The sequence below is a fragment of the Rattus rattus genome, chromosome 3 (genome assembly GCF_011064425.1).
Source record: "Rattus rattus isolate New Zealand chromosome 3, Rrattus_CSIRO_v1, whole genome shotgun sequence".
NCBI classification, from domain to species: domain Eukaryota; kingdom Metazoa; phylum Chordata; class Mammalia; order Rodentia; family Muridae; genus Rattus; species Rattus rattus.
Genome location: NC_046156.1, coordinates 100,773,221 through 100,799,534, shown reverse-complemented (window position 1 = coordinate 100,799,534; position 26,314 = coordinate 100,773,221). Strand labels below are relative to the sequence as shown.

General features: G+C 44.7%; 1 protein-coding gene across 1 annotated transcript in view; it reads right to left on the bottom strand.

The window, feature by feature from the left end:
* The window catches only part of Frem2 (FRAS1 related extracellular matrix 2), a 139,750-nt gene extending 125,786 nt beyond the window's left edge, over window positions 1-13,964 (bottom strand). Inside the window, exons 1-2 of the mRNA XM_032898423.1 lie at window positions 8,831-13,964; window positions 3,574-3,663 (exon numbers count right to left, since the gene is read on the bottom strand). Of these exons, the coding sequence (XP_032754314.1) occupies window positions 3,574-3,663; window positions 8,831-13,964 (5,224 nt within the window). The remainder of the gene's footprint in view (window positions 1-3,573; window positions 3,664-8,830) is intronic.
* Between the last annotated feature and the right edge of the window lie 12,350 nt (window positions 13,965-26,314).

The following is a 26,314-nucleotide window of genomic DNA, read 5'->3' as shown; positions in this document are numbered from 1 at the left end:
GCTTCATCCATTTTAACATCTGTTCTCTATGTACCACATGTTCTGGTCTGAGCAGGTCCTGAGGCAAAAAAAGGCTGTCTTGAGGCAAAAGCATTCCTTCTGGAGTGATGAAGTCTTAACCTACATCCTGAGCTACTTGTCCCAGTCGGACATCACTGCTGTAAGTAAGGTTAGGGATTTGAGTGCCAAGAGCATGGCTAGCTGCCTCACTGAGGTGCAGGAACATTTTCCTCTGGAGAGGAAATGGCATTCGAGCTAGCACTGGGGGGGAGGGGGAGGTTAAGTCCTTAGGGGTGAGGGTGGGGCATACCTGAAGAGCTAGAGTAGTTCTTTGGAGGGAAATTTACGAAGGTCCCCAGACCACTTTTATGTAGAGGACCTTGCAGTATCAAGAATCAAACCATGGCAACGGGAAAGGACTACACAGTTGAGCACCATAGGGCATCTGAAATATTTTGGAATAAAAACTAACAATCTAGAAGACCCTGTGCTTTCCATATCTTCCACAGGCAGACAGTGTTCCGACTCCACTTACTACTAGCACAGAGGCCGGGAGTCTCTGCTCACTTCTACCTACTAGGAGCAGTGGGGACGCCATGGGTTCTCACCGTCTGGGGTAAGAGCTTGAGATTCAGTTCCTCCTCCATTCATCTACTTGAGCAACGTGAAGAGGTGAGTTACCCGTTTCCATGACTCAGTTCCCTTACTTACCAAACAGGGATGATATTTTTGCTGTTGCTATTGTACTAAACTCAGAGGGATGTGGCTAGTTGGGAGATCTCTGAGACCCAAGGACTCCATGTGTGTTCTACAGCATATCATGGAGCAAACGTTCATTGCTTCTTAAGTTTTAGTTTGTGGACTTGTTTATATAATATTCTGAAAACTGCTCATCTTATTTTTTTTTCTGACAGTGTTTCTTTAAGAAATGTAAAGAACTCTGAACTGGGTTATTGGGTCAAGCTCTAACACAGTAGGGGTCTCATAAGGTAAAACCCACCACTATCCATTTCTAACTAATCTTTCCTCCCATCACTTGGTAATTAACATCAAAGTACTCCAAATCTCAAATGCAAGCAACCATTCCTTGAATGGGGAATGGTCACCCACTCGTGACCAAGTTGTCGTAACAAGAGAATCCTGTGATCAGCCTGGTCCCAACCGCACGCAGTTAAATCTGAAGCAAGAGGTTTAAGGCTTCTGCTTTCAAACCATTTCTTCTCCCCTTCCTGATCCTGGACATGAAATTCTATTGTATTTTTAAAGCCCGGAGGAGTATGTTTGACCAGAGACTTTCCTCAGCTGGCCATCACCCTGAAAATAGGCAGGTGGGTTTGAAGGAGGTGACTTCAGTGGGTTGGAAGGAGACTTGAACCTTGAAAGTTCATACCCTCAGGCAGTGCCCCAGGCAGTGCTGTCTGATAGCTGCCTCAGATGTGAGATACTGGAACATTGCAGAAGACCCAACAATGTACGCCACCCTCTCTACATAAAGCAAAGGGTCTCTATAGCTAATACTTTTTATGTCCCATTGAGACATAAAAACATTACTGTCCCTTGTGTGTTACCTCATCCAAGTGTTAGACTATTTGCAAGGTAATACACCCTCCCCCCATTAAAATGTCTGGTGGAGTCAATTCTACGATACACATAGGGCTTTTTTATTTTATTTTAATTTTTTTAAGATTCCTGCTTACAGTGTCAAAAGGAACTATTCTTATATCAGGGAGGTTCATGTACATTCTGCTCAATAACAGGCTATGTTTGTGGCTGGGACAACACAGAAGGATCTCTCTAGAGTATTCTGCCCATATGAAACTGAAGCTCAAAAGGAACCCCCCGGAATGATTTCATTCCCGCTTCCATAAGCATAAGGATTCACATCTCCAGCAGCCAATACAGAAGCCTTACCTCTTCAGCCAGGCATCCCTACTTGAGATATGGTAGACATTACAATGCTCTCCAAAGTTTGAATATGGACCTGAGTTTTAACATGATGCTTCTGTCCCACCTAGCTGAAGATGTATGGACTAGTAGAATAATATGGCTGTGTACATAATTGTGTGGAGACATATTTAAATGTAAAGGCCAGGGCTAGAGAGATGGCTCAGTGGTTAAGAGCACTGACTGCTCTTCCAGAGGTCCTGAGTTCAATTCCCAGCAACCACATGGTGGTCCACAACCATCTGTAATGGGATCCGATGTCCTCTTCTGGTGTGTCTGAAGAGAACAACAGTGTTCTCACAGACATAAAATAAATAAATCGTAAAAAGTAAAGGCTGTGCTTTTTTTTAAAGAATTTATTTTTATTTTGTGTGCATGAGTGCTTTGCTTGCATGTATGTATGTATGTATGTATGTATGTATGTATGTATTTATGCATGCATGCCCCAAGTGTGCAGTGCTCAAGGTCAGAAGAAGGCGGGCATTGGATCTCCTGGAACTGGAGTTACACGTGGCTGTGAGCTATTATGTAGGTGCTGGGAACCCAACCTGGGTCCCTGCAAGGGCAGGTAGTGCTCTTACCTGCTGAGTCTTCTCTCTAGCTGCAAACCATGAATGTATTTAATGTTTTTTGTAATTTTAAGAAGGAACCTTTTTTTGTTAATGAGTCTTGTTTGCTCATTCTGATGATGAACTTTTTTTTTGCCTGAAATTGACATTTGATCACTGCATGTATGATTTTGCAGTTTCCTTTGGCAGAATTTTTCACTGGAGCAGCAGGAGTCAGTAAGTACAATGTTTTTAGTTTATCGGTTGGCTTCTTTCTTAGGACTTTGTTCCTTACTGAGATTCCTTTGCCGGTATGTCAGTTGCTAAACTATGGTTTGGTTCCTTTCAAACACAGATGTTAGCTATATTAAGCCCAGGATCTGAGGCAGAATCAGGTAACCGTGACATGATTGGTCAACTCCTTTTGCTTCTCTGCCATGCATGGAATAGACATCACTTACACCTGGCCATGTTGAATCCAGCAATATTTTAAACAAGGGCATTTAATGCACTGTGGATATGGAGAATGGGAAGGATGTAGATGACCAAACAGTATGTCCTATTTTAAAAGTTGTCATAAGGAAACAGATTCAGATCTAAGTGAGCTCTATCTAGCATCTCGCTTTCTTTCTTGGAACTCTGTGTCTTGATTGTACAACAAATACATGGTGAGATTCTGGAACTTTCCATGAGGACACATGACGAAAATAAAATCTTTATATTCAATCCAGAAGCAGCTACATGTTTCCAGGACAGGCACAGGCTGGGATGGGAGCAGGACTGCATTCCAGCAGAAATCTGAACTGAGCAGAGGAAGCCTGTTCATACCCCACCCTTCTCTCTCTCACACATAAGTCACAAAACAGAAATGATAAAACATTTACCTATAATCATTAAAGAGTGGGATTCTATCAGATTGAAATGACTAGATCTTTTTTAATCAGACACAGAATCCACTCTTCACAAAAATCACATGAACACAATGTAACACCTGAGGAAGATTCCTTGTAGCAATGTTGGCAAAGAGCAACCGAAATAAATCAATGGATAAAAAAGGCCACCCCGAGAGTGGGAAACTTACCATCATCTTCCACTATGAAATGGAACACATCACTCGTGGCATTTGCTCTCTCTCTCAAGACATAGCATATTTTCATGTCGTCAATGTCAGCTAAAACACAACCAAAGGGCAAAGTGATTAATTACTGTAGCAAACCTGATGGCTTGTATTTACAATAAATCCTATTGGCTATTGTGTTTCCAAAAACCATGTTTAGACCTCCTTTCGGGAGGGAGACATGATGCTTTGTTCTGTATCTGTACACCCCTTACTATCAGCTGTCCCATAGAAATCTGATCCTGCGCACAGATAGAGGGCCAGACTCAGATTATAATAATAGCAAGGTGATGCCCCCTTCCTACCAAAGGAGTGGCTATTAAATACGGTATGTCAGGCTCCATGACAGGTGGAGAGGAAGATATTTTGAGGCAGGGCAGATTTCCTGGACCTCTCGAAATCACATGCTTCGCCTCCCTTGCAGAGTGAGTTTTGCAGGAAGCCAAAGCAAAGTGCAGATGTTTTCTTTGCCCTGGTAGTGCTTTTTTCTTAACTGTTGCAATGCAGTCGACTGCTTTTAAACCTAGTGCATGGTAGAGGCTTTAGCAACTAATGGCACCCTGCCTTTCACTGCTTCCAAGTCCACCAGACTCATGTGCATAGGTCTATTAACGTTACCTATACTCAAATTTTAAAACGCCTACATTTTATCAGCTCCTCTCTTTAATGCTGCCGCACATACAATTTAATGAAACAAATACCACTCTGTCCTGTGATACTTAAAATAGATCTGTCTTTGATCTGGGTCAGTCAGTGAGTTTTTAAGGATTCACAAGCGTAGAATGTAGCTAAGAACACTGTCATCAAGGAGTACGATATTTATGTGTCTCCTTCGTGTTGATGGTTTTTCTAATTTCTGAAGGCTCTATTAGGTTTGTGCTATGGAGTAGTTCACAGGGGTTATAAACAAAAAGGACATGAGAACATCATCTCGATAAGCAGAGCGATTAGAGTTGGCATTTAGACTTCTGAATCTTAGGAGCTGTGATGTGAACTTCATCCTGCCTCACAGCTCTGAAAGAGGATACACTTTTAGACATTCCTGGCGATTGGGAAACCTGCTTTTTAGTTCATAGACCAAGTCCACATGCATTGCACCCCTGAAGTATTCTCATCCACTCACCAGCATCTCTACTTGAACCTGGAGTGAGTCTCTAAAAGTCAGGAGGCACCACCCCTGCACAGCCCCCTGCATAGCCCCATGCACTGCCTCCACAAAGCCCCTGTACGGTCCCTACACAGCTCTTGCTTGGCCTGTTAATTCTAATCTAAAATCTCAACTTATGATCTATTGTTTATCAATAACGAATGACCAGAACTCTGCTTTTTACACATCGGTATTGTACCAGCCATGACAAACTCTTTTCTAATCTTCTCACCTGCTCTTAAATTTTGTTTGAAACTCTAAAGGCACTGCTTGGAGACAATGATGATGGTGGTGGTGATGGTGGTGGTGATGGTGGTGGAGGTGGTAATGGTGGTGGAGGTGGTGGTGGAGGTGGTGGTGATGGTGGTGGTGGTGGTGATGGTGGTGGAGGTGGTGGTGGAGGTGGTGGTGGTGGTGGTGGTGGTGGTGGTGGTGATGGTGGTGGTGGAGGTGGTGGTGGTGATGGTGGTGGTGGTGGTGATGGTGGTGGTGGTGGTGATGGTGGTAGTGGTGCTAAGAAGTGGGTGTAGAGATGGCTTTGGCTAAGAGCACTGGCTGTTCTTGCTGAGGACCGTGGTTCAGTTCCCCACACCCACAGCCATCTTAACTCTCAGTAACAGATGATCTAACGCTCTCTTCTGGTCTCCTTGGGTACTGCATGCATGTGGGTGCCATACATGCAGGCATAGCACATACACATAAAATACATCTAAACAAAAAATTTTAATTAATTAAAAATAAAGCTCAGAGGCTGGAGGGATGGCTCAGCAGTTAAAGAGCACTGGCTGCTCCTAAAGAGAACCCAGGCTGCATTCCCAGCACCCGCACAGTGGCTCACAGCCTCCAGGTAACCCCTATTCCAGAGGAGCTGATGACCCCTTCTGGTCTCCATAGGGGTCGGGCACACGTGGCAAACAGACATACATGCAGATAAAACATCCGTACAATAAAAATAAAATCAAACTATATAAAATAAAATAAACTTCTCTTATATAACATGTGCTAATGTCTTCTTTAAAAAAACAAAAACACGGTAAGAGAGGATTTCATTGAAATAAATAGCGCTTCAAAACTCTTCACTTTCCCTATAACTCTGTTAACATGAATTCGTGATTTCAAAAGCAGACTCCTGATGACCACGTTGTTATGCTACATGCACCTCTGAAAACAGAAACACTGTAAATGTTCATAAACGCTACCTTCCTTAAGTAAAAGGGGGTACAGTAGCTGAAATGTTCTAACAGTAATCTAGGAATTAGAGTTTCTTATGATCGCTCTAGTTCCTATATTAAGCAAATATCCCTAGTAAACAAAGTCGGTGCAAACAGGGTCGGGGAGACTTGTGGCTTCCTGGATTTTTGCTTGACAAATATAAACACAAATAATTTGCTTACCCAAGTATTCAACAAAAATATTGGTATGTGTTTATTATTTATTTGTTTTTAGTTTAAGTATAGGAGTGCTTTGTCCCCATGTGCCTAAGAACGCTGCAAGCTTGCCTGATACCTAAAGAGGCCAGAAGAGGGCATCAGATCCCCTGAAGCTGGAGTTCCAGGTGGTTATAAACTGCCGCGTGAGTGCTGGAACTGAACCTGGGTCCTTTGCCAGAGCATCAGACGCTCTTACCTGCTGAGCCACCTCACCAGCCCCATTATGTACTCATTGTAGAGAAAAAAGAAAGTTTATATTGTTGAGACAAGGCCTCAAACCTGGGAACAGGGGGTGATGGTGTAAGTGGAGACACATGGACAAAGGGCAGAGTTTGAAGCAAATAAATTCTCTAATCTGACTAGTTCTGCTTGTGAACCTCTCCTGACAATGAGGTTTCGTAAGTCTTCGAAACAAAAATGTCTCCCAAGGGCCATTTAGTGAATCAATTTAGGAGTAGACTCTGTAGCAACTTTTGTTAAAAATGTTTAACTACATCAAAACAGTTTCTCTTATGCCTTCCTGATAAAGCAAAATAAAAAACAGACTGCACATGCGCAGTCCCCAGACTGCACATGCGCAGTGCCCTGCCCAATGTCCTCCTTTCCCCTCCAGGAGGCTAGCCAGCTGTGAAGCAGCCATCTTTACCGACTTATCTAATCTCCATAAATAACTGCTAGGAACCAGACTCTAGCCTCAACTTGTTCAAAGGAGTGCTGTGCGACTGAGTAGCAAGCATTCCTCCTTAAAGTCTGAATTTGTGTTAAAATATGGTAAGTTCCTTTAAAATATAATTTTTTAAATTGTTTTTTTAAACCACAAAACATAACTACAATTATAAGGATAATAAAACTTATTTGTGGTAATTGTGCAAACAAACAAAATGCCTACAATAAAAATAGCATACTTTAAGGATTCAATATATAAGGAAAAATATGGTGGTCTTTTGGAACTATTGAATTTTACTTGTAGAATTTAAAAGAATTCATTCGCGTATCTTCTATTTTTTTTTTTACAACAACAACAACAACAACAACAAAATCCCTGTAAAAATACTCTGGGGGTCAAAGGAGGGATGAGATGGAAGGATTTCTACCCTCTAAGTTCTCTGGTCTTCTCCAGGAGAACAAGCCAGTCTCTGCTAGAAGCGTCTACAAAAAACTCCACTCGCTCTGGGGTTTTCCTGTCCCTGCAGGCCCGAGATATATGCAGGCTCTCAGCCAAGAATCAGAGGCTGGAGTGTGAAGCTGTTTGCCAGCATCAAACAGAGAAGTAGATCAGCCAACACAACAACGGAGTCTATTAAAGTGTTTGTTGTCTAAGAGCAGAACATTGTAGCAAGAAAAGAACACCCCCGCTGGGATGTCCTGGGGTTACACTCCACTTCCACCCCAGAGCCCACACAGGAGATCCAGTTTCCATTCTGATGCTGAGATTTTCCTGAAAGCAACACAAATCCCTTTGTAATGAAAGTAGCAGGGTCTGAGAACAGAGCCCTAACTTCCCAACTAGCTGCAGAAAGGCTTCTCCCTTTCCTCTCTGAGCTGCCCAGCAGAGGTCACAGGCCCCTAGGTTCCTGACCTCCTCAGAGCCTGCTGCCCCAAGGGCCTCAGGAACCAAGGGGCTCAAGTGCTTAGGGCAAGGGATGTCTGACACTTTGCTTAGGACGGTGCAGAAAAGGCTCTGAAGAAAAACCGAATTAGAAACAATGAATCAAAAAAATAGTTGTTATATAGTTATTGGTATACAATAATAAAAACAAAATAACATAATAGCAGATATAAAATTAAGGAAAAATAATAACTAATAGTAAGCAATAATAAAGTCAATAGAATAATGAAATAATTCCCCCCTTCGACGATCAATCATCTTTTCATATTTTCTTAGCTTAATGAGATGGATGACAAGCTAGCCAATGAATGGATACATAGTTTCCTTGCACATCATTAATTGTGTGCTCGCCATTTGAGTACACCCTTGTGCTGTGCCCTGTTACGTGAGATATAACTCTAATAACTCTCCACAGGTTTATTTATCTCTTGTGTCTTTGGACAGCTGTCTGACTGAGTCATGAACCAGTAGGAAATATTTTTAAAGTCTCAAATAAATATAAATGAATATTGTCTGTTAGTTACAAAATTCCCAGTAGTCGCAGCAAGTATCAACCCGGTCTTTAAAAATAAAAAGGTAATTTAGAATTTAGAGGTAATGTGTTTGAGTGTATATTGATAAAGGACAACCAGGTGATGTATACCGCAAATCTCTTTTTAAGGCACTGAAATGTTCCAAGAACGAGGTGCAGTGTACCAAATGGAGGATGGCAGGAGCCTTGGTGACATGAAGCAGCAATAGAAAGTCAGCCTCTGTGACAAACGACCAAATTCACACCTTGCCTCATCTTGCTGCAGTAACAGTAACTTCCTATTCCCTCTGACAAAGGCGCTTAGAACAGGCAGTGACATGGTGGTGTTTCCCAGGACAGTGGCTACCTGTATGCTCTCCTCCCCTCTTCCTCTCTCCCTCTCCTCTCTTCCCTGTCTCCTTAGCTCAATCCCGATGCTCCCTTCTAGGGCTTAGGGACTCGCTCATTCTCAAGAAATGGAGCCTATCAGGGCTTTGGCTGTGAGGAGGAGAAGTCGAACATACCTTGGGTAAACTGCGTGACACTGTGGTTTCCTTGGCCCAGGTTGAGAAGGTAGCCATGTTGGGGGGCTTCTGTCACAATGAACCTGAGAGAAAAATGCAGGCTGTCTCTGTCCTGCACTTTCAATATTTTGCTTGTGATCATGAACCCCAAATGGCCAGTGGGCAGAGTCCGAAGTGTAGAAGCTCCTTTGTTCACTACAATTTGGGGGACACGGTTGTCAACAGGTAACACCCGGATTTTCATCACTTGAGGTCTCCTAGTCTCAAACACTGTATCAGGAAAAACATAGAAGTCCGAGTGGGTGCCGTCAGTCACCGTGAAGGAGAAGCTGTCTTCCGTGGATTCTGTGCCATCGTGTTTGTAGCTGATTAAGTTTTCATTCAAGTCTTGCTTGGTGAAAACCATGACAGATCTGGTGTTGTTGAAGAGGAGGTGACCATGAACAGGGACCTGGGTGACGATGAATTTTAGGAGCCTGTCGGGGGTATCTCTGTCTTCCACAGTGAGTTCAAAGGGGGTGATAAGCTTACTTTCACTTTCACTGACCACCAAGTTGTGGATGGTGACCACTGGCTTTTTGTTGTCTACGTCGCTGATTGAGATCCGGAAAGTTCGGAAGACAGGGTTCCGGCCGTCGGTGACTTGAAACTCGAAACTGTCCATTTTGACCTCATCCTCAGCTGTGTGTATGTAGTAGATTTTGTTGCCAGCCAGCTGGAGCTGAGTGAAAGAAGTGATGGACAATCCTCTTCGGTCCGTGCACTCCAGGTGACCTCTCATGGGAGCCCTGGTAATGGTGAAAACTAAGTTCTCATCAGGACTGTTCAGGTCGCTTGTGCTTAGCAGGTCGGTTGTCAGAGTGACCTTGCCACCTTCTTTCAAGGACACGCCCTTACTTACCACATCAGGGAAGACAATGTCAACACTTCCAATAGACACGTAGAAGTAGCGGTCTATGAGAGCATTCGTCCCATCTGTCACATCGAATTTAATTAGGTCTCGAATGCCCTCTTGCCCAAAGTGGACATATTGAATTAAGTTCCTGTCCACTTCATCCTGGGTAAAGTTCATGCCTAGCGTGATATTTTCAAAGACACCTAGAGGCTTCCGTCTCTGTAACAAGCCATGTCCTGGTCCATACCGAATAATATAAACCAGTGATTTGTCATCAGAGTCTAAATCGGTTGCCGCTAGGACTTTGTTGTTGATAACTTTGGTTTCCCCAATTTCTATTTCTAGCCCGTTATTGATGGCCATTCTGGGCGTCTCGTCATCAACAGGGATGACCACGATGAGGGCCATCTTCTCCACAGAGTGCTTGCCATCTGTCAGCTTAATCACAAAACTATCCTCTTGTGTCTCAGAGTCATCATGCTCATAAATAATGCTGGAACTCTCTATAATCTGGTCCAAGGTGAAGCTTTCAACCAACACTGTACCATTGATCAGCTGGTTCATGATATGACCATGAGTCGGAAACCGGGTAATGGTGAACGTTAAATCATCCCGGGGAATGTCGGCATCGGCAGCGTTGAGGATGGGCGTGTCGACCACCAGACTCATGCCTTCCATCACCATGAATTCCCTCATGAACATTTCTGGCTGCTCATCGTTGGTAGGAATGATTACAATGGGGAAAATCTGTCTCTCAGAAAAGTTAATGCCGTCAGAACAACGGAATATAAAGCGGTCTTCCACAGGCTCCACCCCTCTGTGGACGCTCTGGACGTAGTTAATGTGTCCTTGCCTGAGATCCTTCAGCGTGAAGGCACTTATGGCAATCCCAGCCCTTGATTTTTCTGAGCCTGGTGCTGGAGAAATGTTCTCTACATAGCCTGAGGTTGGCTGAATGACTATTGTGCACAAGAGGTCATCCATGAGGGAGTCCGAGTCCTCAGCACTTAGGTGGGTCAGGCTTATCAAACTCTTGTCACCTTCCAGCACCACAAACTGCTCACCAACAGAAATTTCAGGGGCTTGGCTGTCCACGGGGAGGATGGTCACCCACACAGTAACGCCTTGGATAACACTGCTACCAATTCTCCATTCTTGAGACATAGCTGACAGACTCAGGTTAAAAGAGTCTGCTTTGGGCAACAGGCCAATCTCACCACTGGTATGAGCATAGACAACAGAGCCCTCCAGGATGTCTCTCTGGGTGAACTGCTCGGCTGGAGCTCCATGGACCAGGATCTCCCCATATAAGGGCGGACCTTCCAACAGGAAAGTCAACATCAAATCATCGGTATCCCGATAGGTCCCCTTAATGATGTTGGCAGTGACTTCGGTAGCCCCATTCTCTAAAACATCTAGATAGGACTCCAGAGTACCAGCAGGAAGGACTGACATAGCACCTTCACGGTCCACTGGCCGAACGTTCACTCTGAGAGTGATTGGCACCACATGGTGTCTGTCGCTGACCTCCAGGGAGCAGCTGTCAGTCAAAGATTCATCCCCGCTATTCAGATAGGAAATTCTGCCCTGCTTTATGTCCTCTAAACGGAACTGTCCTCCTACATGTAGTGGCCGTCCAGATATTTGCAAGTGGCCATGTTTGGGGGCCTGTGTGAGAGTGAACGAGATGTGGGCCACATCCGTGTCAACGTCACTCACATGCAGCTCAGTCTCACGAAGGACGTGGTGGCCCTTCTCCTCAACAGCGAAGCCCGTGTTGACAATCTCGGGGGGCTGGTTATCCACAGGCTGCAGGTAGAGGGTGAAGGTGCCTGGAGCCACATTCCCAGCTCGATCCTCTACTTGGAACTGGAACTGAGCCACTCGGGCTGCTACTCCTAGCTCCTGCCCTGGGGGCCTGTAAGCAATTTTATGATGGTTGACCTGGGCTTGGGTAAAATGGGTCACCACAACTGAGGGATTATCAGTGAAGACCAGAGTCCCCAGCGGAGCCGGGGAGTGGTTCTCATCTGTGTCCGTAGGGGGCTGGGTCACTGTGTAGTGGAGCTCTCGGTCGTCTGTGTCTAGGTCAGTGTAGTGCAGCCACCTTTTCCTCAGTGGTGTGAGCTGGGATTCCTGTACCACCATCCGAAGGGGACAACCACTGCCCAGTTCTGGAGGGAGACGGTCCACGGGATGGATGCGTATTACAAACCTCTGGATCCCAGACTGATTAGGGGGGTCTTGATTGTCTTGGACTCTAAACAGGAACTGGTCCATCACTGGCCCAGGGCTGTGGGGCCCCAAGTGCCTGTAGAAGAGCTTCCCCTCCGTTATATCCTGTTGCCGCCACTCTGTCACCGTTCGCTCATAAAAGGACCCTTGTTTGTGCCACAGACCCTGCTCTTCCTGGGGAGCATGAGTTTGGCGGAGAAGCAGGCGCCCTGAGCTTGAGAAGGGTGGCTCCAGTACAAAAAGCAGCTGAGAGTCATCCGAGTCCATATCAGTTGCACTCAGAGTCAAGGGCGGGATTGGCACGGTGTCACCCTCTGCCACTGTCAACCCAGTGTTGGCGTTCAGGACAGGTGGCTGGTCATCCACAGGCACCAGAGTGATAGGGAACAGGAACTGGACCTGGTGCCTGCCTCCTCCATCTGACATGCGCAGCACCAAGTTGTCACACAGTGAACCGTCTCTGTCATCATGCTGGTAGACGACCTGGCCAGCGGCCAGCTCAGCCACTGTGAAGGTCTTGGGAGCAGGGTCACTACTGGGAGAACCCAGAATAACAAGGTGACCATGCCGGAGCCCGGCCACCACCTCCAGTCTCACAGCTTCTAGGTCATCTTCATCACTGATGACCAAGTTCTGGGGTCCACTGCCTACAGGACCCGTGAGTGGCCGATACTGACCCTCATAGAGAATGAGGCCAGTGTTTCGTGTGACCACTGGAGCCAGTGTATTCATGGGTTTCACCACCACCATGAAGGCGAAAGGGTCTGAGGCCGCTCCTTCAGGGTCCACTACCTCCAGCTCTAGCTCAAAGAGGCGCTCCTGATCGGAGTCTTCAGAGGGAGGCTGGTAGGCAATCTTCAGCAGGCGCAAATCCCGCTGTGTAAAGGAGGACAGAGGCAGGCTTCTGTCATCAGTGCTCACCAAGTAGCCTTGCCCAGGCTGGAAGGCAGAGGTGAGGTTGAAAATCAAAAGGTCCGGGTTGGATTCAGCATCCTCTGCTGCCAGCATGTCTGGAGTGAGAGCAGTCAGTACAAACTGGTCTACCTCCATCATCATCATGGCCACGAAACTGGGCTTGGGCGCAGTGTTCTCCGCACCTCCCCGGATCCTCACAAGCACCTGGAAGTGCTCACGTTTTAAAGCCGGGGTGCCCACTGGAGCCCCTCTTGAATGTAGCTCCACCACCATAGGCAGCCAGTCCCTGTTAGGTGAGTGACTCAGGGCTGTGTGACGATAGCGCACTCCCAGCTCCTGGAATGCTTTGCAGTCCATCAAAGGGGTCTCGGAGGACCCTCTCTCTCCGGTCCCTCCCGGGACCTGTGGGTAGTGCAGGAGTTCTCCATAACGAGGCAAAGCGCTCAAACCTGACAAGATGCCCACGCGGCACTCCTCGGTCTCAGGCTGGTAGGCGAACTCTAAGCTCCGAGCATCCAGGGCATTACTGGTCCCTAGCAGTTCTTCCACGACCAGAGGTAAATTCCGAGTCACAACCTCCAGCTGGGTGAAAACCACTTCCACCTCTAGTGCCAATGGCAAGACTATGGCCCCTCCCGGAGCATCGTAGCGCAGCTGCAGCCGGACGCGGTCGCGGGAAGGGCTGCGAGCACCCAGGTGCGAGTAACGCACCTCACCCGGGCCGTAGTCGCACGCAAAACGCTTGGGACTCAAGCGGCCCGGCCGCTGGGCCAGCGCGTCGTTGTCTAGCACGGCCACTGTGCAGCGGTCTCCTGGCTGCACCTGCAGCACCAAGTCACGCAACGGATCCAGCCAGACTTCGCGACCGAAGGGCACACGGAGCCCGCGGTTCGCCACCACTATAGCTTCCTCGGTAGGGACCCCCGAAGTCCCGGAGAGACCCAGGGATAGAAATGCAGCGCCAGAGGCTGCATCCTGTGTGGAGACGCGGCTTACCAGTGACAGGAGCAACAGCAGCAGTCTGGGCGACTGTGTGAGTATCGACTGGAAGCTGGAGTACTTGGCTGTCCTGCGCCCGCGGGTGGCCATCCCGGGGGTCCTTGTAGCATGCAGGTTGCAGGCTTTAGAGTTCCGACAGTTCACTCGGCGAGTATGCAAAGCCAGTCTTTGCAGGCTCCTCCAGAGCCGAATGGGAAGGGCCGGGAACTCTGCGCGGCGCCTGCGGGGCCCTCCCAGTGGCAGGGCTGGACCAGGAGGATGGCCAAGTACGCCGCGCGGTCCCGCCATGGAGCTGGAACCCAGGGTACTAGACCACTTCCAGCGCGTCCAGGGCGTGTAGCAGGCAGAAGAGTCCCTAAGTCCCAGGTCCCGGGACCTTACTCTTTGAGGGAAATCTCTCCCCTTGCACCCCAGCTCCAATTCTCCCTGGGGGCCAATCGCTGATCGCTGGAGGAAGCCCTGAGTCCAGGGTTGGGCAGTGACTGCTGTCAATCAGCTCCAAGGCGGGGAAACTGCGCAGAGCTGCTCTGAGAGAGGTGCAACAGGTTGGTTGGAATGGAGGGGCGCCTGGAGCTACTTGCCTAATAGCCCACGGCTCAGCCACCAGCCCGCGCGGCTCTACGAACTCATGTTCTCGTGTCTAATGATTACTGCATCTCAGTCCCCTTCCCTGGTCATTGAAACCTCTCCCAGGATGGCCACTTTTTGCCGAAACTTCCAAAGCGCGAGTAGAAGTGGAGAACAAAGTCGAACACCTTGTTGTCTGAGTTTGAAAAGGAACCCAGGGCAGTTTGGGAAGACACTGGAGATTTTCAAAGGGACGGGATTAAAAGCCAGACCCTACCTAGCTAGAGCAGCTTGCAATCCTCACCACCATCACCACAATAAGCCCGCACCCCAACTCCCGGCCCTCCCTGATTTTCCCATATTTTAAGAAACGGGCACTGTCCGGGGGATTGGTGGGTTTTTATCAAGCCCCTCCTTTGCAAACAAAGTTCACAGAGTTAAAGTGAAAAGAAGCCTTTGGGGTGTGTGAGAAATGCAGTCTGTTCAGAATCGCCAGTCTGCCACCAGAGAAGTTGCAGAGAATGTAGCCCCAGGCTGTCCTAAGTTACCGCTAGCTGGAAGCTGTCACGCAGACGTGCTATGCTCACTTCGCAGTATTTAGACGAAGTACGAGCTAAACCCAGTTGTCAGAGGCACAGTTTGTTTTTTTTTTTTTTTCACGCTGAGAGAATTGATAAATACCCGGGGGCGAAGAGTTTAGATAAACCTCCTTTCAGCTAACCCAGATTGAAACCCCAGCCCGAGCGCTTCCTGCCCCCTTGTGTCGGTTGGTCAGGTTTCATCCCCTTAAAGCATTTTCTTCTCCCTTCCCTGCACCCAAACCTCCTCACAGTCAAAGCCCAGTAGTCTTCAGTGGATTTCTTGCTTATCACGTCGAAATATTTTCCTTAGTAATACAAAAGGAGCTATGAAATAAGGACCTGGGACAATAACCATCCATCCCCTTTATCTTCAATAAAACACCAAATTTGGGAAATGGTGTGTTAAGAATCTTTGTAAATTTCAGTCTAAATGAAAGTCGTAAGATTTAAGTGTGGCATGTTTTACAAAGAAGTAAACAATCATTTTAACCCTTCCTGCGGTCAGCTTGCTAGCCTCTACCTCAGAAGTCTGACTGCTGTGTGATATATTTACACGTGTTTCAGGCCAGAGCACTCATTTCGTTGCTAGATTTTGCTGGCAAATGTCTTGATTCAATTCTAAGAAACCCTCTGGCCTCGGAGGATCAGATGTGAAAGGTTCTAAAGTGAAAGGTTCTAAAAGTCTTTTCAGAAAAAAATCGAGGCATCTGAGCAAACTGGTGAAGTTTAGTGAGTATAAGCTCCTCTGTATTCTGTGCCTTGAGCTTTTGAGGAGCCTTCAACTCCTACTTACAGCTCACAGTCTGTTACAAAAATAGAAAGGACACAACCAGCACTTGAAACACATGAGAAAATTCCCATCCAACTCCTGGCCAGTGTCCAATGATCTTTGATTTAATAATTTTATGATTCATCGCATTGATTTATGAAGCAAAAATGGCCAAGACATGAGAATATTCCAATTTTTGTTTGCAAGTGTACAGGAAGTTGTCAAATGGGGTAGACGGTCAATTTCAGAATAAAGGTCTTTCTGTATCACATTCTAAATCCTACTTAGTGAAAAAGAAGTCAAATGGATGCCAAGTGTCCTTACCCAGTCGTGTGTGTGTGTGTGTGTGTGTGTGTGTGTATGTGTGTATGTGTTTGTATATGTGTACTCATGTGCATGTGTATGTGTGACTGTGTATGCTTGTGTATGTGCAGGTGTGTATGTATGTGTTCACATGTGTGTGTGTATGTGTGGGTGTGTATGTGTATGCTCATGTGCATGTGTATGTGTGACTGTGTGTGCGTGTGTGTTTGTGTATGTGTGTGTTTGTGGATGTGTGGATGTGTATTATATGTGTACTCATGTGCATGTGTATATGTGACTGTATATGCTTGTGTATATTCAGGTGTGTATGTATGTGCTCACATGTGTGTGTGTGTGCTCATGTGCATGTGTATGTGTGACTGTGTATGCTTGTGTATGTGCAGGTGTGTATATTTGTGCTCACATGTGTGAGTGTTTGTGTATGTGTGAGTGTGTATGTGTGTGCTCATGTGCATGTGTATGTGTGACTGTGTGTGTGTGTGTGTGAGTGTGTGAGTGTGAGTGTGTGTGTGTGTGTGTGTGTGTGTGTGTGTGTGTGTGTGTGTGTGGTCTGGCCTTACTGAAAGCCATAGCCTGACTTCTGATGGTTCCCAGTGGCTCCAGGCTTTTTCCTTTCTTCCTTTTAAAGTCCAACAATGTTTGATTTGCCAGCAGTGATAAGATCAGTATTTGAAGTATGGTCAGATGCCTGAAGGGTAGTGTTCAATATTTTTTTGTGTGTGTGTGCTAAGAAAATACAGGCCCAAGTTTATTTTTAAGTGACCTAAGGAAATCAATAAACTGGATTTTTTTTTTTTGGTGACTTTTAATTTTAACCTTTCTTAACTGACGCGATGGAATAGTTCTTTGGAAACTTTTTTTAAATTAAAAATCTTAATTTACTTTTTCAATCCGACAGCTAGCAATACAGAGTTACTTAAACATCTTTTACATGGATGATCTTTCTGAGAGTAGTAATATATTATTTTTGGCTAGAGAGACTCTATTACTGATGTTTTGAATAGCAGTTCAACATTAAAAGAGATCTGCTTAAGTTAGCAGGGAAATGTCATTTTAAGGAAAATGGTCTTTATCTTAAAGGTGACGAAATAAGTTAATAAATACTTTTTTAAAAATCTAGGTTTAATTCTTTAGCTCTGACTTCCAAGTCCAAACAAAATATTCCTTAGGATACATTCTTATTTTTTTCACTTCTTAGAAAATTCCCACAAAAAGTCTCTTCAAAACAACAAGCCTAAGTTTAGTGATTGCTGAAACCTGAAAGATTTCCGGCCTAAGGTCAAGCATCGAAGAACGGATTTCCTGAAGTAAAGGAGGTATTTAAGATGAGGGCAAGATAGTCAGCTGGGAATACAAAGCCAGGCTGGGGCCAAGGGAGCAGCTGATTAAATCGGAATATTTTACTTTTCATTATAAGTTTGCTTCACTCCTCCTATGTCTTCTATTGGATCTTGAGACTCAAATAGTCTCAGAGGCACTTCAGAAATTCGTACACCCCTCCTTCAGGATCCACGGTTGATTGACTTCAGGTTCCTTGCCTCCAAAGCCCAAACCTGCAAATGCGTATGTCCTTTATGTAAATGAGTATAGTGTTTGTATATAACCTATGCACAACCTTCCATATGTTTAAATCACCTGTAGTTTACTCATGGTACCAAAGATGATATAAATGTGTAGACAGATGTGCTGTTCTGTTCAAGGACAAACACGTTAGGAGACCCATCTGTACACATGTTCAGCCTAGACCCAAAGACTTCCCGAATGTCTTCAGTGAGTGGTTTGGTGGTTGCATGAATGTGGAAGCCCTGAGTACAAGGAGCTAGCGGACCTGAGACAGATGAACGATCTCTGTGCAAAGCACTCGCTACTTCTCAACAGCTTTATGTTTTAGCAACTTCAAAACCTTGGCTTTCCTACCAACAAAAATCTGGTTTGGTTCAGAGAAGCAGGAAGGGAGAGCAAACAGGATTGGACTGATTGATCGAGGGGCTCCTCCCCCAGCTAAGGGAGCAGCAGCAGTTGGCCTTCTGTTCCCCGACCTAGGTCTCAGATGTAAAACAAAGAACTCTACCCTTATAGTTAAATTTATTTTCTATTCTGATTCTGCAGACTTATAAATGACCTGCTAATCTGTACCCATTCCTTATCTTTAATTGTAACTTAGTTTAATTTTCTGCGCATGAGTATTTTGTTTGCATGGAGGTCTGTATAGCACATATGTACCTCGTGCCCAAGGTGACCGGATCCCATGGAACTGGAATTAAAGATGCGTGTGAGCCTCTGTGTGCACTTGGAATCATGATACTGTTGTGAAAGCGTCTTAGCACATCCTCTGTTTACATTAAGATACATTCTTTCCCAAATAGTCAAGAAATAATGTCTACACATCCTGCTTTACCAAGTTTTTAAATTAAAGTAACCCAGACAGATTTCACAACATCTTTGTAAGTTAGCCAAATCGATTTTTTTCAGTTTTCTTATCAACAATCGGCAGAAGCTAACTTTGGCAGAATTAGGAAGGATGCTTTAGATGTTGCCTCATTCCCGTACTTCGCCCATAAGCTTAGGAAGACACATAGCCCAAAGCCAAAAACAAAACAAAACTAAATAAAACAAAACAAAAAAGCAGAACAGTAGCAAGATGCTATTTGAGGCCAACACGGTATTCACTGCTGGCACTGATCCTCACAGGTGGCCATGTCTAGCTTCAAGGTGAGTCCACCACACTGAAGTAGCTGCACCTTCTGTCTCGGGGCTCGGGATCTCCCCACTGACCAAACTGTTGCTCTGTTCCTGCCCCTGCAAATGCAAAGGCCTGGGCACAACTGAATGGTCCGAGCTTAAGTCCTAAGCCACACAGGCATAGGGAAGTGAGCCTCCAGTCTCTTTGGTTTCCTGACCCTGAATAACTTTCTTTAGCACACGGTCTACAGTCCCGCCATGGGGATTTCTTAAACAGTAGACAGAGGCGGTCATTTATAAAAACTGAACAGGGCCCCGCTTGTTGTAACAGGGTGGATATCAACTTCATGGCTTTATATTTTGTATCTGAGAAAATTGGCCTAGGATTTGGTGATTTTTTTTTCAAGTTTGCATGATTATTGTCAAAATTAAAATTAAATAAGTTAGGTTAAATGGAAGGATGTGAAATTAATTAGCACTGAAATCATCTAATTACATTCGAGTTTCCTAATCTGAAATGCCTGGGACTAGAGAAGTGTCTTAGAATCTCAACAATTTCTTTCTGATCGTGGAATATATTGTTTATATGTATAGTGGCAAAAGCATACAATGAGGGATGTTGGAGATGAGGCACACACAGAAAGCAAAATTCACTTATGCACTGTGTACATTTATATACACAAACTAGAAGAAATTTTAATGCACCAGCACCTTGATGGTGATCTATTACCTGAGGTTAGGTGGAGAATTTTCTTTTCTTTTCTTAATTAATTTTTATTTTTGTACTTATTCACTTTACATCCTGCTTACTGCCTTCCTCCCAGTCACCCTCTCCCACAATCCTTCCCCTATCCTGCATTCCTTCCTGAGTGGTTGGGATCCCTCCTGGGCCTACCCCCTTTCCCCAACCCCAGGCACATCAAGTCTCTGTAGGGCTAGGCACTTATCCCCCATTGTGGCTGCCCAGCTAGAAGAACATATCCCAGGTTAGGTGTAGAATTTTCTGCATGTGACATTCTTTTCAGAGTTTACAAATACATGGCATTATGCAGCATTCTTTACTTGAAGTTTTTAGACAAGTTTTAGATCCCTGTCTACCCCTTTGCCTCTGGCATGGTCTTCCTTTCACCTCAGCCAGGCCTCCTCATTTTTCTACTTTCAGATGCACTTGTCCAAGCCTCACCCTTTTTTTCTTACCCAGAATGGAGGATACGGAGGAAGCCATGCAGAGCAGAGGAGAAAAGATCCTCGGTGACCTATCTGCTGGCAGGCTTTGGTGGTGGGGTGTACAGGATTCATGCCATTGGTGGACTCCTGGATCCACACGGGCGAGACACCTCTCTTGTCGTGATGGAGGAGATGGTTGCTGTGACTTTCAAAGGCTGAGCAGGTCTGAGCCAGCACTGATCACTCAATGTGGCCCGCCAGTCAACACTAAGCCTTTCAGTTAGATTCCCCCAAGGTTTTGGCTGTGCATTTGTTAAGATCTTTTGAGACCAGTGATTCCAGGGCATTGGAAGTCACAGGTTTTCCAGCTGCAGGCTTTCAAACAAAGCTCAGATCACAGCAGAATTCAAACCCTTTAAACAAGAAAGATCATCACTGGGCCAAGACTAGAACAAACAAACAATAAATAAATAACGACGAAGCTCTTCTCACCTGGGATTTATATTTAAAACTTTTAACATACTGCTCCTGAATGCTTTTACATGCTTCTCACTGCAACGTTATTTTCTGATTACCGTTATATCCACATTGCCTGTGGGAGAAACAAACATTTAGCAAAGGGCTGTTAGTGTTCTTTCTTCTTAGAAAGAATTTGGTTCTATAAAAATAATCTTTGGGGTGAGGGAAATTGTTTGAAATACAGTTTGAATATGAGAGTAATGTATCTTATATTCCTATTGAGGGAAAATTAATAGCTTCAAAACTGAGTTATAAAACCATAGGATATGAAACAAATGCAGATTTAACTTTGGAAATTACTGTTCAAATGAATCAGCTTTGAGAATGATTTCATTGGCAAGCCAGTTAATACTTTCTCCAAAATACTCTCTGTTCTTTTCTGTGTTTTATTAATCCCTAAACATTTTCCTCCCAAAATTTCCAAGGCATAATCTATAAAACTTATCTGCTTGGTTCTTACAAGCAGGGGCACCAAATTGCTCCCAGAAGCCTCCTTAGCCCTGGAATCTTCCAGAAGGTGTCTTAAGACCCACTTCACAATCTCTCCATGGTTGTCACATATTTTTCACAGCCTACTTTAATAAGGGCTCAAACTCCCCTCTAGCACACCACCCTCCAGAGGTAGGAGAAAGAAAGTAGACCATTTAGAAATAGTTCTTTGGGGCGATTCCAATCTTCCTTGTTCTCAGTCCAGTCCAGTAGCAAACACCAAACCTGAATCAGCATCTGCAGTCCAGTCCACTAGGACAGACACCACACATGCAAGGGCAGCCTGAGGCTTACCAATTGTCCTGCAGAAGCAGCAAGAAGCCATGAGAATCTCGGGAGAAGTTCTTTGGTGCATTTCTCTCTCCGAGTCACCACAAGTGACGCTTAGCAACACAGTGTTAGGTGAACCATGTGTGTTGTCATGGAAGACTGGGGAGGCAGAACAAAATGAACCAAATGCTAGCGCCTCCACTGTCTGTGGGGTCATATTTATCTTCTTTTTAAACACCACGAGGCCTTTCATGTGTTTGCTATAGCAAAACAGCCTTCCACCCATGTCTGCCTCAACAAAACATTCTTTCCTGTGTCAGTGTTAGCAAAATATTCTTTCTCCTGTCTGCCCCAGCAAAACATCATCATAACCTAACTGAGTCTCCAAAGAAACCAGACATCTCCACTTCACTGCACCTCCAGGCTTCAGTATATCTTACTGCATCTGTAATAGATTGTCCCTGGACATGCCACGTGGAAGTCGGTCCCATCACTGGACAGCTCTCATTCTGACAATGCCCATGCCTCTGTAAAGCCCCCAGCTGCCTCCCTGAGATTTCAATCTCTAGCATGAAACAGATTCTCTCTCCTTCTTCCACATGACAGCTTGTCATGTCTGTCCACCAGCAGTCACTTCCCTACTCCACTACCTTTTGACTGGACTGAAAGCCTCTGCTTCTCTCAACACCCCCTTTTGTGCATGTCTTGGAACCCTTGCTGCTGTGTTCTGCCTTGAGAGACCCTGAGCAGCTGAGCAGGGATTTGAAACAGGATCTTGTACACGCACAGTGATGGGGGATCTTCTGTACGAGAAACCTGTTTGCTTTCCCACCATGCCTTCGTCCTTTGTGGTTCAAAGATGAATCAGAAGAAAATATAGTCCAGTCTCCTCTTTACTAATTTGCAGTTCAAGAAGTGAACTGAATGACAGAAAGAGCACCACCCCCACCTTCCCCTCTTAAATCATCTGTGGTTAACAGGAGAGACACCAGTTTAATAACAAAAAAAAAATGTTAAAAGCACAAGAAAAAGTCTAAATTATGGACAGTACAAACCATTACCAGATTTGTTGATAGATTATTATAAGTCTTTTGGTTAGCTGCCCTGGGAGAGACTATTTTTCTTCTTTTGAAATAGTTGTTACAATAGCAAAATTCTATCCTGGTAACTAAACCTTTAAGATGAATACTATATGAATAATGACATTTATGAAATTGATGAAAGAAAAAAGCACAAAGAAAATGTGTCTGAATAATGAAAATATATGAAATTCCAATTATACGGACACATTGGTGTATGCATAAAATGATAAATATATCAAGAAGTGGCATAGAAACTTTTTACTAACATGTGATGGTTGCTGCAGTGTGAGACATAAAAACATTTTGTGCAAAAAATGCTGATTATTGGAGATATTAGAGGTTTATGAATTTAACTGTTCATTTTTGAAATTAAGTAGAAGAAATAACTGGAGAATGAAGACACTGGAAAACATGGCTCTGGCAGGCCCTGACTTTCTCCCATTCCCTCTGCCTTGCGAAAAACAATAGATTACAGTCCTAAAGCTAACCGCCAAGGTGTGTTCCCTTCTGTGGCTACTTCCTCCTCCTGAGGCTGACTACCAAGGTCCAGCTATCAAAGAGTTGAAGTCCATCAATCAAAATATCTTTGCCCCTCTCACTTGTTCCCTTCCCCTTCTCTCTCATGCTCTACCTCCTGTCTTTTTATCTTATTCCCATCCCTCAGGGGCAGATAGATCTCCTTTGCACTGAGGACATGGTCTGGTTGTCCTGGGCCACACCAGTCTTTACCGAGAACTATACTTATTCTGGCTCAGGGTTTTGAACCATTTAGCTGCACTGATTTCAAGCTTGTCTGTGCTAATGAAGAGTGTCACGGCAGGGATGTTCTGTGGAACCTTAAGCCTGTCACCTTATACATGGGAAATGAAAAGGAAGAGGATGAAGGTCCAATGTTTCCTCAAGGAACAAAGAAGAGCTTCAAGGTCCTATCTCTTGATACCCCCCACACCTCAACAGCACCTCAGGCTGAAGATCAAGTCACAGACCCCGACTTTGAGGGACCCACTGAAAGCAGTGTAGTAGATGGTACTTCTGCCTCTCCAGTTGCCACACCTATTGGATTTCTATTAAAACCTTTGAAAGTTGTAAGGCTGATTTAGTTTGCCTCAAAAACATCATCAAAGTCATTTGAAGGATGCACCAAGGCTCCATTCTTAAAGTAAATCTATACAATAATTCAAATCGTTTAAGCAGAAGCTTATCAATATTTGTACCTACATAGAGTGTCAGGGTGCAGCATGTGCCGTCTTTATGAGCCTTTGTGTCATTACAAGACTGGGTTAGCATCATTGGAGTGTTAAGGTGGCAGGCATTTGCTTTTGAAATAATGAAAACATGCATGTTTATTTGCATAATGAGTATATTTAATATTTGAGCAAAGGCCACTCTACTCGTATGCTCTCTGCTTGAAATGAATAAGGAATGTGGTAAGATCAGTCAGTCCTGTAAGTCTGGACCTTTGGCCACAGTCTTTTTCTAGAAAGTGACTTGTTTGATTGGAAGCAGTCTACAATGCCATGACAGTGGTGAAGGTCCTCGGAGACAACAGGCGCTAGTTTCTACACAGGCACAGTGTACAGAGAAGGCAAGGGCCTGTGGAGAGGTTATGAGGCCCACTTAGTATGTCAGTAAACCAAACTTGAGCTTCCCCTTGGTCTGTCAACCAGTCGTAGACAACTACCCAGGAGACAGATTTTGCAGTCTGAGAGAGAAGGCAATGACCGAGAGTGGGAACTATGAATGGACCCCTTCCTCGTATAACTTTCTTGTGTCTTCTTAAATGAAAACATCAGTTTTATCTGCTCATCTGACTTTAAATGATTAGAAATCTCATAATATTTTTAAACATAGTGCTTGAAAAATGACTACTGTGTCTGGGCTGGCCAAACAGCGATATCAAGAAAACAAAATGCAGTGAGGTTCAGCATGGCTGCAGTAGGCAGCCACAGGGGACAGGGACATGTCCAAAGCCCCATTAGTTTATTTTAAAGATAACAAGATAATATATAATAAAATAACATAACACAAAAATATAAAATATATAATAAATAACACAAAAACTGTCACTTTGAAGTTAGATGAGACAGACCAACAGAAGCAAAAAAGAGGTCAAGAACTGGAGACCCACTTCTTCCTGTGCTCAGAAGTCCTGTAAAATCACTAACCTGGAAGCCATAATGTAAGCATCGAGGCCATGGTGCAGATGGGGTAGAGCCTGTGCACGCTGCCTCAGTCTCTATGAAACAATACGAGCTTTGTTCATTTGGTTTAGAGGACCTAGTTTTCTTGGCATCCTCCATTCCCTCTGGCCCCTACACTTTCTGACTCCTCTTCCTCGGTGTTCTTTGAGCTCTCGGGGAAGGGGTTTGATGGAGGGCCAAGGTCTCTCACACTCTGCATCATGTCTGACTATGGATCTCTGTCTGCTGGAGGAGGAAGCTTCTCTGATTTTAGTTAAACAAGGCACTGATCTCTGACTACAGCAGGGTACCATTAGGAGCCATTTTATCACCTACATTTTTGTCTTTTCTGTTTCTTTTTTCTTGACTAGTATTATTTGATTTTGCCATAGGTCTCTGGGACATCTCAGGGCCTAGGTCACCCCAAGCAGTGTCAAGTATAGTTTCCATCTCGTGGAGTGGGCCTTAAGTCAAATCAGACATTGGTTGATTACGCCCCCAAGCTTTGTGTCACCAATCCCCCAGCCTATCTTATAGGTTGGACAGCATTGTAGAAAAAGGGGTTGTAGCTGGCTTGGTGTTTATGCTTCTGAGAGCATGCAGAGTACCATCCTAGAATATATTTAAAATTAAATTTTTTTAAATAATTTAAAAAGTACAAAAATAATACCTTACCTTAGATCTTAATTTTTCCCAATTGTTGGTTTATCCTCCTATTAAGTAAAAATTTGTTTCACAATATATCTTTTTGAGTTACTCGTGTGTATGTGTGTGTGTGTGTGTGTGTGTGTGTGCACACTCGTGACTGTAGGTGTGCATGTGCATATGTGTGTGATGTCCATGGAGGTTGGAAGAGAGCATTGGATGCCCTGGAAATGGAGTTGCAGATGCTCATGAGCTGCCTGGTGGTTTCTGGGAATCAAGACCAGGTCCTGTTAGCAGGTACTTTGCTGTCTGAGCCATCTCTCTAGCCTCTTGCTTCACAATCTTTACTTCCTTTTCTTAATACTTACAAAGACTTGCTATACTATTTGGTGACTGTAACAAGAGTAACCCCCAAAGAACCGCATCCCCTTAAAACTTCCTTTAAAAATCCAAATTTGTGTGTTTGGAGTTTATAAATTTGCTTTTTTCCTGTAATGCTCACAGGATGTCAGTCATTCACACTGGTCTTTGTTATAGAAGGAAATCTCTTTTCCCTCCACTTTCCATTTTTTTTCCCTTATAACTTCTGTCTGGGCAGATGGAGATCAGTGGCTAGCATTGAGAAAACCAGTAACTTTCTACGTGGCTGTGATTCATGATTTAGCCTTAGGCATGACGATTATCATCAACCCTATACTTGAGGATTGTCCTGTAAAACTGGACGTATCATACCAATAAGACGATGAACAGTTAGAAGTAAGAGAGCATGTGATCAGTTAGAGACCTGTGAGAGTACAGTAGCATGTGGTTGAGTCAGAGGCCTGTTGCTAGGTGAAGACTGTGATTGGTCAGAACTGGCAAGAAGGTAGTGAAAGTAGGGAGGATGAACAAGGACGTGAGAGTCTTGAGCTAAACAGAAAGAGTAACTTGGACAGCCAAAGTAACACTGGAGAGCTTAAGGGCTGAGGGAACGTATGAGTGCGGACTCAGCTGTGGTTAAATCTGGATGTTGGCACCAGCCATGTAAGAGGCGGTGCTTTTGTAGTATAAAGGAGAGTGTTGATAAATAGGCTGAGATATTCAGAGTCTTATAAAAATTAAAGAATTTAAACCTAAATGGGTGGTGGTCAGAAAAGATTCTTAAAGTTTTAAATGACAATGTTTT